Here is a 14,783-nt window from a genome sequence, read left to right as displayed (position 1 = left end):
ACTTAACCCTATTGCCTTGCAAAAAACAAACAAACAAGAAGTAATGGAAGATTGTTCCCAATCAATTAAAGGCAAAATAATTATCAGCAATGGCACAGGCACAGTAGGTAGGGGTGATACAACAAAATTATAAAAAATGAATAGTTCAGGAAGCTAGAGAGGCAGTGTGAGTTTTGAATCATTTCTGGGAGCAATGATCACAAATTAACTTTGCTATGTAAGGACAGTTTCACTTGTAAATCTTGGGCTTGGTTACCTCATTCTGGACAAGCCTGAAGAAGTTGCAGCATCACAGAAATACATCATTTATATAGCTTAGAAGAGGGCTGTCCAAAATGCTGCATGTGACTCACAGTGTGATTTTATGTGGCCTCCTGTGAGTTTACTAAATATTTTAGTAAATGAAGCCATCCTACCACAAAGCTCTCACTAAAATAATGAATTAAAATAAATTGCCTATTATTTCAATAAAAACTTGGATAGAGTTCCTCAAGTAAAAGAGGTTTCCTGATCACAAGCTTCAGTTTCCATTTCAAACTTTTGAACTGCACAAACTAATTCTATGATTCTAATAGCCAGCCCTAGTTTCTACTATGTTTCTGAGAGTACCATTCTGAGGCTTTTTTCCTTCTCCTTATAAATATGGGGCAAAATGAGGAAATGGGATTAGGCCTTAATACCTTATTTTTATTCAGCTCAGCACCATACTACTCTAGTCCCCATCTTTATTTTCAAAAGGCCTTCCCCTAAATTCTCCATGCTCTGTTATCAATCTTCCTCTTAATCCTAAATCGTCTTTTATAGTCCTTCTATTTCTGGAAATCAATGAAACATATTTATCTCAAATATCCCATATCCTTTTCCACTAAAGTCTTGGACACTTCTTTCATTCATGTTATGTGACATATGGATCAAAACTCTTTGCTCCCCAGTGTTTCTTCCTCAAAAACCTCTTTGAAATTGGCTCTATTTTTATGATCCTGTCTAGACAGATAGAATGGTTGCACAGAAAGAGTAAGCTGAAGCACCAAAGTAATACTTTGGTACCTTCATAATATTGATAAGATTACAGATCTATTCGAGTATTTAAGAGTCTAACCAGAACCTTGTTAGTACTGACATTCAGGCCATTATTTCCTTTATCAATGAGTTCAGTACCTGGTTTATAGTTTTCACTTTTAAACTCCTTGGACTACTAGTTCAACAGTCTCCCCAACTCCTGGAATATACACCTAAATCAAAAGCTAAGTGGCACAGTGGAAGAGTGATAGAGCTGGAGTCAGGAAGACCTGAGTTCAAACCTAGCCTCTGTGTGAGCCTAGACAAATCACTTGACCTCTTTCCTCACTTTCCTCATCTATAAAATAGGAATAATAATAGTACCTACCTCCTGGAGTTATTTGTAAAGCATACTGCACACCTTAAAGCATTACATAAATGCTAGGTATTACTCTTATCCTAATATTCTACCATAGCCACCTAACTCATCATCACCAAAACTGATCTTCAAGATCTCATCTTCTGAATTTTTCCTTTCTAATCAATTTTACAACCTTCCAGTCAGAGAGCTCTCTAGCACTACTTCACTCCTCTAAGTCTTTCATCCTCCTCCTCTTCCTCCTCCTCCTCCTCCTCCTCCTCCACCTCCACCACCACCACCACCACCACCACCGCCGCCGCCGCCGCCGCCGCCTCTGACCCTTTAATCTCATTCCCTTCCTCTAGTCTATCATTCCTATTCTGACCTCACTGTCCTGTCTTCTCTTTTCATACTCAAAGAGGCACAGTCCTCCCCCTTAAATCCTTTAAGGCTTTATTCTTCTACTGTTCAGGTACTCATAATTCTCAAATCTTGGCTATCCCCACCATAGACCTTCAATACTTCTTAATCTGAGTTGGTGTAGCCAAATAAAATCATGAAACCATATTTCCTCAGTTTAATACAAATGCTTGCTAATTAACTTTTGTGGCAACATGGCAGTCCTTTTATTCATCTGATTGCCAATCACATCCTACAGTGGCTGCTCCAAACCTTCCCTCCACACTCCAAACTCTAACTCATGCCATTCAGAAAATACTTAAGGTAATACTTAAGGTAAAGAACTTCTTGTCCCCTTCATCAAAACCTCTAAATATTTACCCCTACTCTTCCTAAGCTTCAGTACCAGAAAATAAGACAGTCCTTCTTATGATACCCTTAACCTCATCATCACTTCCCTTCTCCTTCAGGGACTTTTTCCCACTCAATTATTTTTGACTCTTCTCCCCAAGTACTGGTTCTTTTCTTGTTGCCTACAAAGAATCATAGATTAAGAGTTAAGTTACAAAGGATCTTAAGAGAATTTCTTTTTATAGATGAGGAAACTGTGATCAAGAGAGTTTAAGTAACCTGCCCAGTGTGAAATAGCTAGTTACTGTCAGAGACAGTATTTCAATTAGTGTCACAGCACCTCAAAGTCTATGATCAGATCTTTCCAACTCTTAAAAAAATTCTTTCCTTGGGGGCAGCCAGGTGGAGCAGTGGATAGAGTACCGGCTCTGGAGACAGGAGGACCCGAGTTCAAATCTTATCTCAAGACACATAATAATTGCCTAGTTGTGTGATCTTGGGCACATCACTCAACCCCATTGCCTTAAAGCAATTTTTTAAAAATTATTTGCCTGCACTTACTGTCCATCCAGGGTTATCATTCTGTCTCCTACTTTCATTATTAAATCACTATAAAGATCAGTTTAAAATCTCTGTCTCCAACTTCCTACTGATCTTTAAAAATCACTTTACAGGAGCAATTCTTTTCAGAAGTTACCTATGATTCTTACTTATTCTGTACAACTAACCTTTTCTACCCACTGTACTGACTAGCTGCCCCATCCAATCAACCTTTTCTTTAAGTCTTTTTTTTAGATGTAAGTCTCAATAATATATCTGATAAGTTTATTTTAATTAAGGGATATTTGTACCAAAAGATAAGAGTAGATGGTAAAAAGTTCATAATTTAAGAAGGATACAAAGAAGATCTAAAATATGTTAAGAAGTGAACCATACAGAGATAAAGGGAAAAAAAGGAAAAAAACTAATACCAGATTTATATGATATTCATTTTTCTTTTAAAAAAATAGCCTCAGAATCTAATTCCATGAGCCCTCATTTTATTTTTGTTTAAAATGATCTATGCTTACTTGATGCAGTAGGTTAAAGGATACTGAATGTAGAAAAGTGAGAAAACAATAAAATGGTAAGGTCTACTAACATGATATACTGAACAAAAGCACTAGAATTTGAAACATCATTATTTGACAAACAGGATGACTTAAATACTGCTGCACCATTTTTTGGAGCCAAGAATTAAAAGAATTAAGAAAGGAAAGAGAGAGAGAAAAAGACAGAGATATCTTTTCTCAAAGATACCTTGACTGCAATAAGGAGGAGAACCTGTTTATCCCCTATAAATGTACATCTCACTAATCCACTGGGAAAAAGTTTAAAAATCATTCTTCAGTTCATCATAAAAATGTGAGGTTGAGGCTGCAGTGTTCTGCCAAGAGGGAGAGTATGAGAAAAGCAGTGGCTGCAAATATTTCAAGTACTCAAAGTAGACAACTCTAACATACTTTAGGCCTTAAATTTTTTTTAATTATGGGGGTTTAAAGATGTGGTATGCCATAATCCTAAACCTAAAATGATTCCTCCCTTTAACTGGAAGAACTCTTTTCCCTGCCTAAAAGATTCAGCAGATAGCATTTTGATTCCTGATTCAGAAATAGTTGAAGTATAGTACAGTTAGGCTTGTTCTACATAGAGCAGGTCCCTGTTGGTTAGAAACAGGCATAGAGTACACTGTTATGACTTATCTTTGTTACAACAAAAGAGAAATTATAAAAGAGTTAAATTCATGGATTACTGTTAGCTCCTTCCTGCTTCAGAAACAACCGATTAAATCCTTGGTCAGTCAAGATGTTTTGCTGTGATAAAAATATTAAAATGACTATTCTGTCAAAAATCACATTTCCAATCTAAGGAAGAACTGATAGTCTAGCTATTTTACAATCAAATAGCATCTTAACTAGTGACTTTTTTTTTAAGGTTTTTGCAAGGCAAATGGGATTAAGTGGCTTGCCCAAGGCCACACAGGTAGGTAATTATTTAAGTGTCTGAGGCCGGATTTGAACTCAGGTACTCCTGACTCCAGGGCTGGTGCTCTCTCCACTGCACCACCTAGCCGCCCCATAGTGACTCTTTTTGCAAGTTTTGTTTTGGTTATATATGTATATTAGAGTATAGATACATCCTTTAGATATTTAGATGATTTATTTAAGAAAATGTTACAAGAGTCAATAAAACACTATATTTGTAGAAACAAGAACTGAAACATCTTTGTACAAAACCATTCATAACAATTCAATATAATTTATATTCAATATAATAGTATTTTAATTGTTCTCAACATCAACCAAAAAACCTCTAAATTAAAATTAGTCAAAGAAATGATTTCAGCTCAATCACAGTACACGTCCCACTGGAGAAAAACCAAAACAAAATAACAAGCATAAAAACTGTGTATCCTTTGTCCGTAATAAAAGGCTTTTAATTTGACTGAATATGAACAATGACTTACTTCATCAAAATGGTTACTGTAAAAATGCACAAGATCATTTTATCTTCTGGTTTGGGTTTTTTTTTTGTTAGTTTTTACAAGGCAATGGGACACACAGCTAGGTAATTATTAAGTATCTGAGTCCAAATTTGAACTCAGGTCCTCCTGACTCAAGGCCAGTGCTCTATTCTCTGCGACACCTAGCTGCCCCCAATGGGGCCCCAAAAGGCCCTATGAACAGTTAGAATGGATTCTTTAAATTTACCCATCTAGTGCTTCTTTTGTGCTATTGCAATTCGACTTTGCTTATAAAACACAGCACTTTCCCTGATGAAGTCATACCATGCTGGGTGGTCCTATGCCAGTGTTTCTACTTTGACATGCAATCAATTCCAAAGCACTTCAGAGAGAACTTGAGAGTGTTGTCTTTTAATTTAGTACACTTCTGGCACTGGAATGTGGCCAGCCCATCAGAGCTGTGATCTCTGAAGTAGAGTTTGATTGCTTGGCAGTTTAGTTTGAGAAAGAACCTCAATGAACTTCAGAATCCTGCCAAGTGAGCTTCAAAATCTTCCTAAGACAATTCAAATAGAAATGATTCAGTTTCCTGGTAGACTGTCCAGGTTTCACAGACATACAACAATGACGTCAGCACAACTCAGTAGACCTTCAGTTTGGTAGTCAGTCTAATCTCTTCTCTTCCACATTTCCTTTGGAGTCTCCCAAATACTAAGCTCAAGCTTCAACTTCAGTTTCAATGTGTACTTATCCACAGTAGACAAAACTTCTCCACTTGCTGTAACTGATGGTTACATGGATGCTTTAGTGATGGCTGGTACAGCATCGCGTTTATATGGGGTCAACTGTTAGGCCAATAACTGGTCCATACTTTGTTGAAGCTGAGTTTCAGAGGCTGCATTGAGAGCACAATCATCTGCAAACAAAAAATTATGCACCAATATTCCCCTCCACTTTAGTCTTGGCTTATAGCCTTTTCAAATAAAATAACTTATCATTAACCATCAGTACAGTGGTTGAGGATGCCATGTTCATCCTCAGTGAAGGCATTTGACAACATGGCTAAAATCACCATGGAAAACACATGGGAAGCAAACATACAAATGTTTCGCTCCATTGGTAACTGGGAAAGTGTGAGAGTAGTATCTACTATACAGAACCCGGGCAAATACGCCATCATGAAACTGATATATAATACTGATAAACTTCTCCAGGCAATCAAATTTTGACATAATCAAAGGAATTGGTCAGATCAATAAATACTGTGTACAGAGCTCAGTTCTTCTTCTGGCATTCTTCCTGGAGATACTGGGCAGTAAACACCATATCAAACATTCCCCAGCTCTTTTTGAAGACACACTGACTCGCAAGTATATGACTACTTGCCATTTGAAGGATCAAACTATCTTGCAAGAATCCTGTCAGCAATGACTAAGGGAGAGACTGTCCATGACTGTCATAGGACATTTCCTTTGCCTTTACAGAAATGGACAATAGAGGCATCTTTGTATTCCTGGGGGATAATCTCTTGCCATATAACCCAGACAATTTCAGTTTTTGGACAGCCCCACCACCACCACCATTATAAATATCAGCTGGAATAGAATCAGCACCAGGGGCTTTGCAATAGGAGAAAGGTCAAATAGTTTTCAAAAATCTTTCTTCAGTTGGAGAATCAACTTCAACCTCAGGTAAATGGCTTCAGCATTGATTAAAGTATGTTGAGACTACTATGGAAGTGTTCAGTCCATCTCTACAGGATATCACAAAGGAATGTGGCTCTATCAGCAGAGAAGATGAGAGAGGAATCATAAGTCTTTAGCCAATAAATAGCCTTCAGGGCATCATAAAAGTTCTTTGGATTATTACTATTATTGTAAAACTAAATTTCATCTGCCTTCTTAGTGAGACAAGAAGCCTGCATATCTCTTAAGCTTCATTTGTCCTTTACTTTTAATTGCTTCAAATCTTGCCTTCTTAGAGATGGATGAACTATCCTACTACTGAACCCTATGGAATTCTCGTTTTTTTCATTTGGCACCTTCTGAATTTCTCCATCATTTTCATCAATCAGTATTGGTGTTTGCAACTGTACTGACCCCAGTAAATACAGTGTTATACATGTGAAAGCTACTCATCCCTTTTCTGCTCCACTATTGACAACTGTTATTCCAGTTTTCCCTACAAGTTATCAACAGATAACTTCCTGCTGGGAGAAGCATTCTAATCTGCTGACATCAAGAATTCTAATAATCATTTTGCTTTGGGACCATAGTTTTTATTAATACAAATACTTAGCTTGGAAAATATTCAGTCTATGATCAGCCTAACCACTCTTCATCATTCCCACACTTCCTCTGTACTCTTCCTCTTAAAAATGACAGTCATTAAATACCAATGTTTGCTGCAAGGGTGCATCCATGAAATTTATTTTTGGTTAGGTAATTGGAAGACAGTGTTGATGAGGAGCTCATGAGATAGACAAGTCTTCAGGAATTAGTCATTGCTGTAGTTCTCTGACTAAGATCCCCGAGTGAAAGGATAAAAGGAAAATATGTAAAAGGAGAGAAGGAAAGCAAAAGGCAAAAAGGGACCAAAACTAGCAATTTCTTTAGTCTCTTATAATGAGTTCTGTCTATGAGAAATTTAAATATTAGGATTCCTTCTCCAAGAAAATGGGCTTCACCTCCAAAAATTACAAATACAAATCTCCAAAAACTCTATCTTAAAGAACAAAGAAAAAATAAAGAGGAAACAACACAGTATGGAGACCAGAACAGACAGCTAAGGAAAAGAAATAAGAAGGAAGGTTTAAAACAAAGTAATATAAAGAATCATTTATCTAGAGCTAGAATGAATTTCAGAGATTTAAGAATCTACAATGGCAAACCTCACAGATTAAGAACCTCTACTGTATGATCAACCAACAAAAAGAACAGAGAGCTGGTCTGGCAGTAGAGAGACTCTTAGAGCAGTCCTATAGATGGATATTAATGAGGGCCCACAACTGAATAGAAAGAAGAGTTTGAATAGAATTTGATATCTGTGGAGTGTTTCCCAAAGACTTTTCTTGAAACAAAAATATATCTTTTTAATAATATATTGTTTTAACAGCGATGCTATATAGTCAGAAATCATGGAGCACAGAGCCTTCTTTGATGTGGGCACATCATGCTGGACAGTCCTTTGACAGTGTTCCAGAGTTTTCAGAGATCTTGAGAATGTCTTGAGAATGTCCTTGTACTTCTTTTTCGGTCCCCCATGTAAGTACATGCCTTGTGTGAGTTCTTCATAAAATAGTCTTTTAGGCAAACACACATGACATTTGAATATGGCCAGTCCATCAGAGTTAGCTGCTTGTGAACATCAAAGATATATGATTATAAAAGAAGATAATTAACGGACAAGTTTATGCGCGCCATTCCTCCCAATTTGGGAAATCCCTAATCTTTCCTCCAGTAAGAAATTAAATTACCTAATTTTATCTTTGCTAACTATTTTCTATTAATAAATAGGTCACTTGATTAATTGCTTTACTATATAAAATCTATTCTCCCCTTACATTTTGAGTCCAATACCAAAGCTAAAACAAGACAATTAACTGGTTCCAATTTATTGGGCAATTAAACATGTATTGTTTAATAAACCAATAGTCTTGGAATTATGAAATTGTTTCCTCAACCATTTCATCTTTCACCCACCATAAAAAAAGTATAAGAGGACTGCAATGACAGGAAGGGGGCAGAATATGAAAGGCTTTAAAAGTCAAACAGAGGATTTTGTATTTAATTCTAGATATAAACAGGGAGATAACTCGACTTTTTACTTTAGGAAAAGCACTTCAACAATTGAACAGAGTGGATTAGAACAGGGAGAGACCAACTAAAAACACATTTCAGTAATCCAAGACTGAGATGGTGAGGGTCTACACCAAGGAGCATCAGGAAAACTAGGAAGGAGGGGAAGGCTTCAGTGGAAATATGAGCAATGTTTTGGACATTATCAGTTAGATATGCCAAATGAGACATTATATTCAAAATATTCAAAAGTTTGTTGATGATGCAGGACTAGAGCTCAGAAGAGAAGTTAGGATTGGATATATAAATCTTAAAATGTTCTGCAAGGAGATAATTGAAACCCTCGGAATTGATGAGATCACCAAGTCAGAGGGAAATCAAGAACAAACATTCCTGTACAGTGTGCATGATTTGGATGAAGATCCAACAAAAGAGGACCAAGGGGAACTAAAATAAGTAGAACTTGTAATTCTTATAAGGAAATCTAGAAGAAGGAATATCTCATAAAAAAAAATGATCAAGTGTCAAAGGCTGCAGAAATATCAAGATGGATTAGGATAAGGAAAAGGCTATTAGATTTGGTAAATAAAGATCATTAGAGAATAGTTTCAATTCAATAATATCAAAAGAGATTACAGAAGATTTAGATAGGCAATGAAAGGAATTAATAGATGCTTTCTCAAGGAACTGTGACTAGAATAAGAGTGATCTAGAATGATGGCTATTTGGGATGTTTAGGGTTGAGAAACAGAGGAATGTTTGTAGACAGAAGAGGAAGGAGTCAGTGGATAAGAGACTGAAGAAGGATAATGAGATGATGCAGTAGATAAAGAGTATGGAGCCTCACATCTATGTGAGTTCAAAACCAGTCCCAGACACTTAAAAAAACTCAAAGAGAAAGTATCCAGGAGAAGAGGAACAAATGTCAAAATGCTGCAGAGAGGTCAAGAAACATGAAGACACAGAAAACGCCATTTGATGAGACTATTAGAAATTCACTGGTAGTTATAAAGAGATGAATTTCAGTAGTTTCAGCCTAGACTTCAGCTCAGATGTGGACTGATTTCTCACCTAAATCCAATCAGTTGCCAAAAATCACGTCACCTTGATAGAATCGCCTCTCTTTATTCATGCCCCCACAGCCATAGTGAAAAAAATCAAATCAATATCTTATCAGGGACTTTACCAAATTAATGAGGGGGTATATAATAAAAGAGAGAATTCTCTGGATTTCTCTGAACCTTTGTCATTCAGAGTCAAGGGTTATCTATGCAAAAACTCACTCACTTCAGTTCTATCAATGCTCTTAAATTATAGCTTCCAGAAACTTATCTTTCATGAACAAACTGAACTCTGTATTGAGTACCTTCCTCTCACCATTGTTCCATCTTCTTGAAACTCATGGAAACTTGGCATGGAAACTGGCCCCCCTCTCTACAATAAATGTATACTTTCACTCATACCTCCTAATACATTGAAGTCAGAAGAGCTAGAATAGATCATAGAATAGGCATATTCTTTCTTGCTCCTCACAGCAACTTCCAAACACTCCTACTTTCTGTTGCTATTACTCAACAATCTATCCATTTTGTTATCTTATCTAAGTCCTGGTTGCAGTGACCTACAGAAACCAAACCCAGATCTCTGGTCAATCTTCTCCTTTTTCAAGGAATTCAGATTTTTCTCTTTATCTCAATCACAGCCTTCATACTTAGGGATCTCAGCATTTACATTTATATCTCCTCAAACATCCTCACTTCCTAGAATGTTATCTTCTTCAACACAATCTTTGCCATATGCAAAGACTGTCATATTAGTCTCACCTATCACCTATAATTGTTTCACTTCCATGGTGTAGAAACAATGATATTCTTTTCTTAGACTATAACTTAGCCTTCATCTTTTCCTTTGCCTCACTCATCTTACTCATACTCTTCCTCAAAATTACTTTAAGTCCCCCCACTACTTTACCTTCTTAGTTCATCACTCCCTACTCTGGTCTCCTTCTGATCTTCTGACCCTACAGTTAGTCAGTCCAGTTCTACTGCTCTCCCCTGGAATCACTTATTTCTTCACCATTCCAATCAAAACCCTTCTCTGATTTATTTTTATGCTAAATCCAGAAAGTCACGATATGATGTATAATCTCAAATGGGCCCTCACTGTCAAACATTAGTTCTTTCTATTTTTCCTTACAGCATCTCTTCCAAAACTTCTCTACTTTCCTCAATTCCCCACACAGCCTTCTCTTATCTCCTCCCTCTCAGCAGAGGAAAATTTGCTTCATACTTTACTGAGAAAATTAAATTCATTTGTTGTGAACTCCTCATATCCAACTTTTCACCTTATACTGCCCACCATTAATCCCTATTTCCTTCTATCTCCTTTGGGAGATTACCTCTTAAAGGGGTTCCCCCAACTCTTCTCCATAATTTTCACTCTTACTTCCCAGAAGTTCCTTCCTTGCAGTATAGAAACATGTTCGTCATACCCTTCTCATTCTCTTGTTTCCTCAGGTAACAAGTAATTTTTATTAATCTCTTTCTCCCACTAAGATGCTCCTCCATTAAGCAAATTAAAAAAAGAAACCCCCCCAAAACAAATCTTTTAATACTTATCTATATAAAAATCACAAAATAAATTCTCACATTAGTTATATATGAAAATATGTCTCTTGCATTTTAAGTTTATCTGTCAGGTAAGAAGTATGTTTCATCTTCAATTTTAAGATTTATGGTTTATCATTATATAAATCAGTTTTAAAGTCTTTCAAAGTTGTTTTTCTCTATTATCATAGCTCCAACTTACCTTTACAGAATGAGTTATACTATGCCTTATTCTCTCCTATCATATTGTATGTTCCAGTCAAACTGGCCTATATATCATTTACAACATTTTGGCTCCCATTACTATTCTTTGTATAGTCTATTAACCACGTCTGGAATGCTTTCCCTTTTCACCCCTACCTTTGATTATGATTAGTCACTTTTTTTTTTTTAGGTTTTTGCAAGGCAAATGGGGTTAAGTGGCTTGCCCAAGGCCACACAGCTAGGTAATTATTAAGTGTCTGAGACCAGATTTGAACCCAGGCACTCCTGACTCCAAGGCAGGTGCTTTATCCACTACACCACCTAGCTGCCACATAATTAGTCACTTTCAAGAGTTCACTTGAGAAGCATCTCATATTTTAATAATAGGTTTTTCCTGAGCACCCACCCACTCTTCCCTCTCCCCTCTACATTTCCCCTTAAGCCATAATGTTCTCTATCACTCCAACTAAGTTGTTTTGTACTTATTGATCTGAATATCTACTATATCTTCTAATGCTACAGAATCACCTTGAGGTGATTTTTTACTTTTTTTTCTTTGTCTCCAAAGTGTCTAGCATGTTGCTTCCCAAGCATTACAAGTGACTATTTTAATGTTTGTTGAATTGAAGGGAATATTAGAAGGCACATAATTCCTCCTTTCTTCAATCTGTCAAGTCCTCCAGTTTGATCCTCTCCTATAAAATAAACTTTATATTGTACTAGTTACATGTACATATTTCTTTCTCCTCAGATGATAAGCTTCTTGAAGCTAGATTTTATTTCTTGCTTCATTTTTCTATTCCAACTTCTAAAAAAATTCACTGTACATGGTCAATTCTAAACAGATGGTTAAGTGAACTAAATTAAGCTGAAATGGAATTAAAGCAGGGAAACAATTGAAAGGTTGAGTCAGATGCATCAACTAAACTCTAAAAATCACCATAGATGAGACAAGAGATTAGAATGTAATGTGCAAGGCAAATGTAATCTAAGAAGGTAAAAAAGAAGACAATAAAATATAGTAGCAATGATTTAGAAGATAAAACATAGTTAAATGATAAGAAAAGCAAAGGAAATGAGAGACAAGTAATCTGAAAAAGGCACCACAGAGCACTGGATCCAATCCTTTCTAGTGTCCTACTAATTGAGAGAGTCAAAGAAGATGACATTATTGAGAGACATGGTAAGCTGAATTGTGTTTACTTCAATTAAAGCAAAGAAGTAGGAGAAAGAATCCATAATTAAGAGTAGTTTATCCAAAAAGTCTGTTCCAAAAACCTGGTCAACTCACTGAACTCTATAGTGCTTAATGTTTCTATCATTAAATTTAGCATTATATATATATATATATATATATATATATATATACACACACACACACACACACACATGTATATATATACATATATGTGTATATATATGTATGTATATGTATGTATGTATGTATGTATATATATATATATATATATATATATATATATAGTCTTATATTTTAATTAAATATTATAATATATAAATGCCCCTGAAGAAACCATTAAGTAGGGGTGGCTAGGTGGCGCAGTGGATAGAGCACCAGCCCTGGAGTCAGAAGTACCTGAGTTCAAATCCGACCTCAGACACTTAATAATTATCTAGCTGTGTGGCCTAGGGCAAGTCACTTAACCCCATTTGCCTTGCAAAAACCAAAAAAAACCCCATTAAGCCTTTAAGTAAAGGATATTTTGTACTTAACAGTTGTCTATAAGTAGTAGGCATAAAAAAAATATTTATTGATTTTATTCTTTATCTTACTTCCTTATACCTGACTATGCCAAGAAAAATAAGATTCTCACAATAAATATTTGTTGAAGTTCCTTTTTTTTTTCTTCTCCCCATTCAAAACCAAATGAGCAAATATATGACTTCTACTTGCCATCTAGACATAGACATCTCTAAGACATGCTGTCAGGTTTCAGTGAATTAATATTGATGTATACCAACTAAGAATCATCATCAAGAAAAATTAAGGTCCCTGAAAGAAGGTAGTGACTAAGCCTCGATCTCCTCAAGTCCTGACTAAATATTCAATAGATAAATGAATTCTAATTCAGGATACTTAATAATTTAAATAAAAAAAATTAAAAGAAACGTAACCTATGAGTCCTTCCTATTGCCTATTCTTTTTCCTCCCATCCCATTCCTTTACTCCTTTCCAGGACTGTGGTCTGGCTTATCCCTTGATCTTGCTCTAATCTGGTCTAAATTCAATTTTGTACTCTGGAGATAATCCTTTGTCCTTTTAAATATACTTCAAAAATATGTCTTCCAAAAAATGAATCAAATGAAAAATGCTTTCCCTAAAGTCAAAAATAAGTGAGAACAAAGGAAAAAGAAAGGTTCATTTGTTTTAAGCTTTTGCATTGTTTGCAATCTTTTTTTCTAGTTTATAATATCTAACTTCAAGTGAAATTAATAAGTATTAAACACCTAATTAATAGGGCTTACTGCTTGGACTAACCTTTATAACTTCCTGAATTTTCAAAAGGTTCACTATCAGTTAAATTAAACAATTCTCATTAACTTGTATGTCCATCAATTATTGTCCCATTTCCAACTATAAGGAGACCAATCCAGAGATGTATTATCATAGCCTACAGGATATTATTAAGTAGAGTTTAACAGGAATCACTTACATTTAAGGTGGTATTTCTATTATTGTATAGGATGAACAGTTGGAAATAAACTCAGACAGTGAGGGCTCAAGTACAAGTATGATTTTATCATATAAAATATGATTTTATTTCTTTAAGGCAATGGGATTAAGTGATTTGCCCGAGGAAGGTCACACAGCTAGGCAATTATTAAGTGACTGAGGCCACATTTGAACTCAGGTCCTCCTGTCTTCCAAGGCCAGTGCTCTATCTACTGTACCACCTAGCTGCCCCGTCATTCCAGTTCTTACAACAAAATCAAAGCAAAATGAGTGTCAATGTAATTCATAAATACTAGGAAACAAGTCATTAATACTTCTACTCACCCCCTTATTGTAGAATCTTACCTTTCTCGGTGCCTGAAAATATGGAGATGATTTTATTCCTGGGCTTCCTTTCCTCTGGAACAGATGGCAAAGGTTTCAAACTATGGTTGGCTGACAAAGGATCTTTTCCTCCAGTGCTAAAAATGGTACTACTCATACGGACAGGAGGCGCTGGAGGCTTGTCTTCCAATTCTCCGTTATCAGACATGATTCAGAATAATTATACAAAAACCTGAAATAGAACAAAAATACGCAAATACCATCAGGAAGGAAAACTTTTGAGAAACAAGTAGATTACTTTCTAGCAAGGAACAGAATTTTTATTTAAAAATTAATACTCCTCTCTTAAGAAAATGCTACCAATTTGTTAGAAATATACTTTCCACAGAAAATCTCAAATGTTGAAAAGAACATCAGAAATCATCCATATTTGGGGAAAAAAAACCATCCTTTCTTCAATTCATATGACCAACTTATATTTAAAGATCTCTACTCAGGAGGAACCTGAGTCATTATGTTTTTGAATAGCTCAAATTATTAGGAATGT

At 35.7% G+C, this 14,783-nt stretch overlaps 1 protein-coding gene across 2 annotated transcripts in view; it reads right to left on the bottom strand.

Annotated features, from left to right (window-relative positions):
- PAK2 (p21 (RAC1) activated kinase 2) overlaps positions 1-14,783 on the bottom strand; it is a 105,716-nt gene that overhangs the window by 36,069 nt on the left and 54,864 nt on the right. For both annotated transcript variants that reach the window (XM_074214783.1, XM_074214782.1), the window contains exon 2: positions 14,258-14,468. In XM_074214783.1, coding sequence (XP_074070884.1) covers positions 14,258-14,444 — 187 coding nt within the window. In that variant the 5' untranslated portion in view covers positions 14,445-14,468. The remainder of the gene's footprint in view (positions 1-14,257; positions 14,469-14,783) is intronic.

The sequence above is a fragment of the Macrotis lagotis genome, chromosome 1 (assembly GCF_037893015.1).
Source record: "Macrotis lagotis isolate mMagLag1 chromosome 1, bilby.v1.9.chrom.fasta, whole genome shotgun sequence".
Classification (NCBI taxonomy): domain Eukaryota; kingdom Metazoa; phylum Chordata; class Mammalia; order Peramelemorphia; family Peramelidae; genus Macrotis; species Macrotis lagotis.
This window is presented reverse-complemented; position numbering and strand designations above follow the sequence as displayed.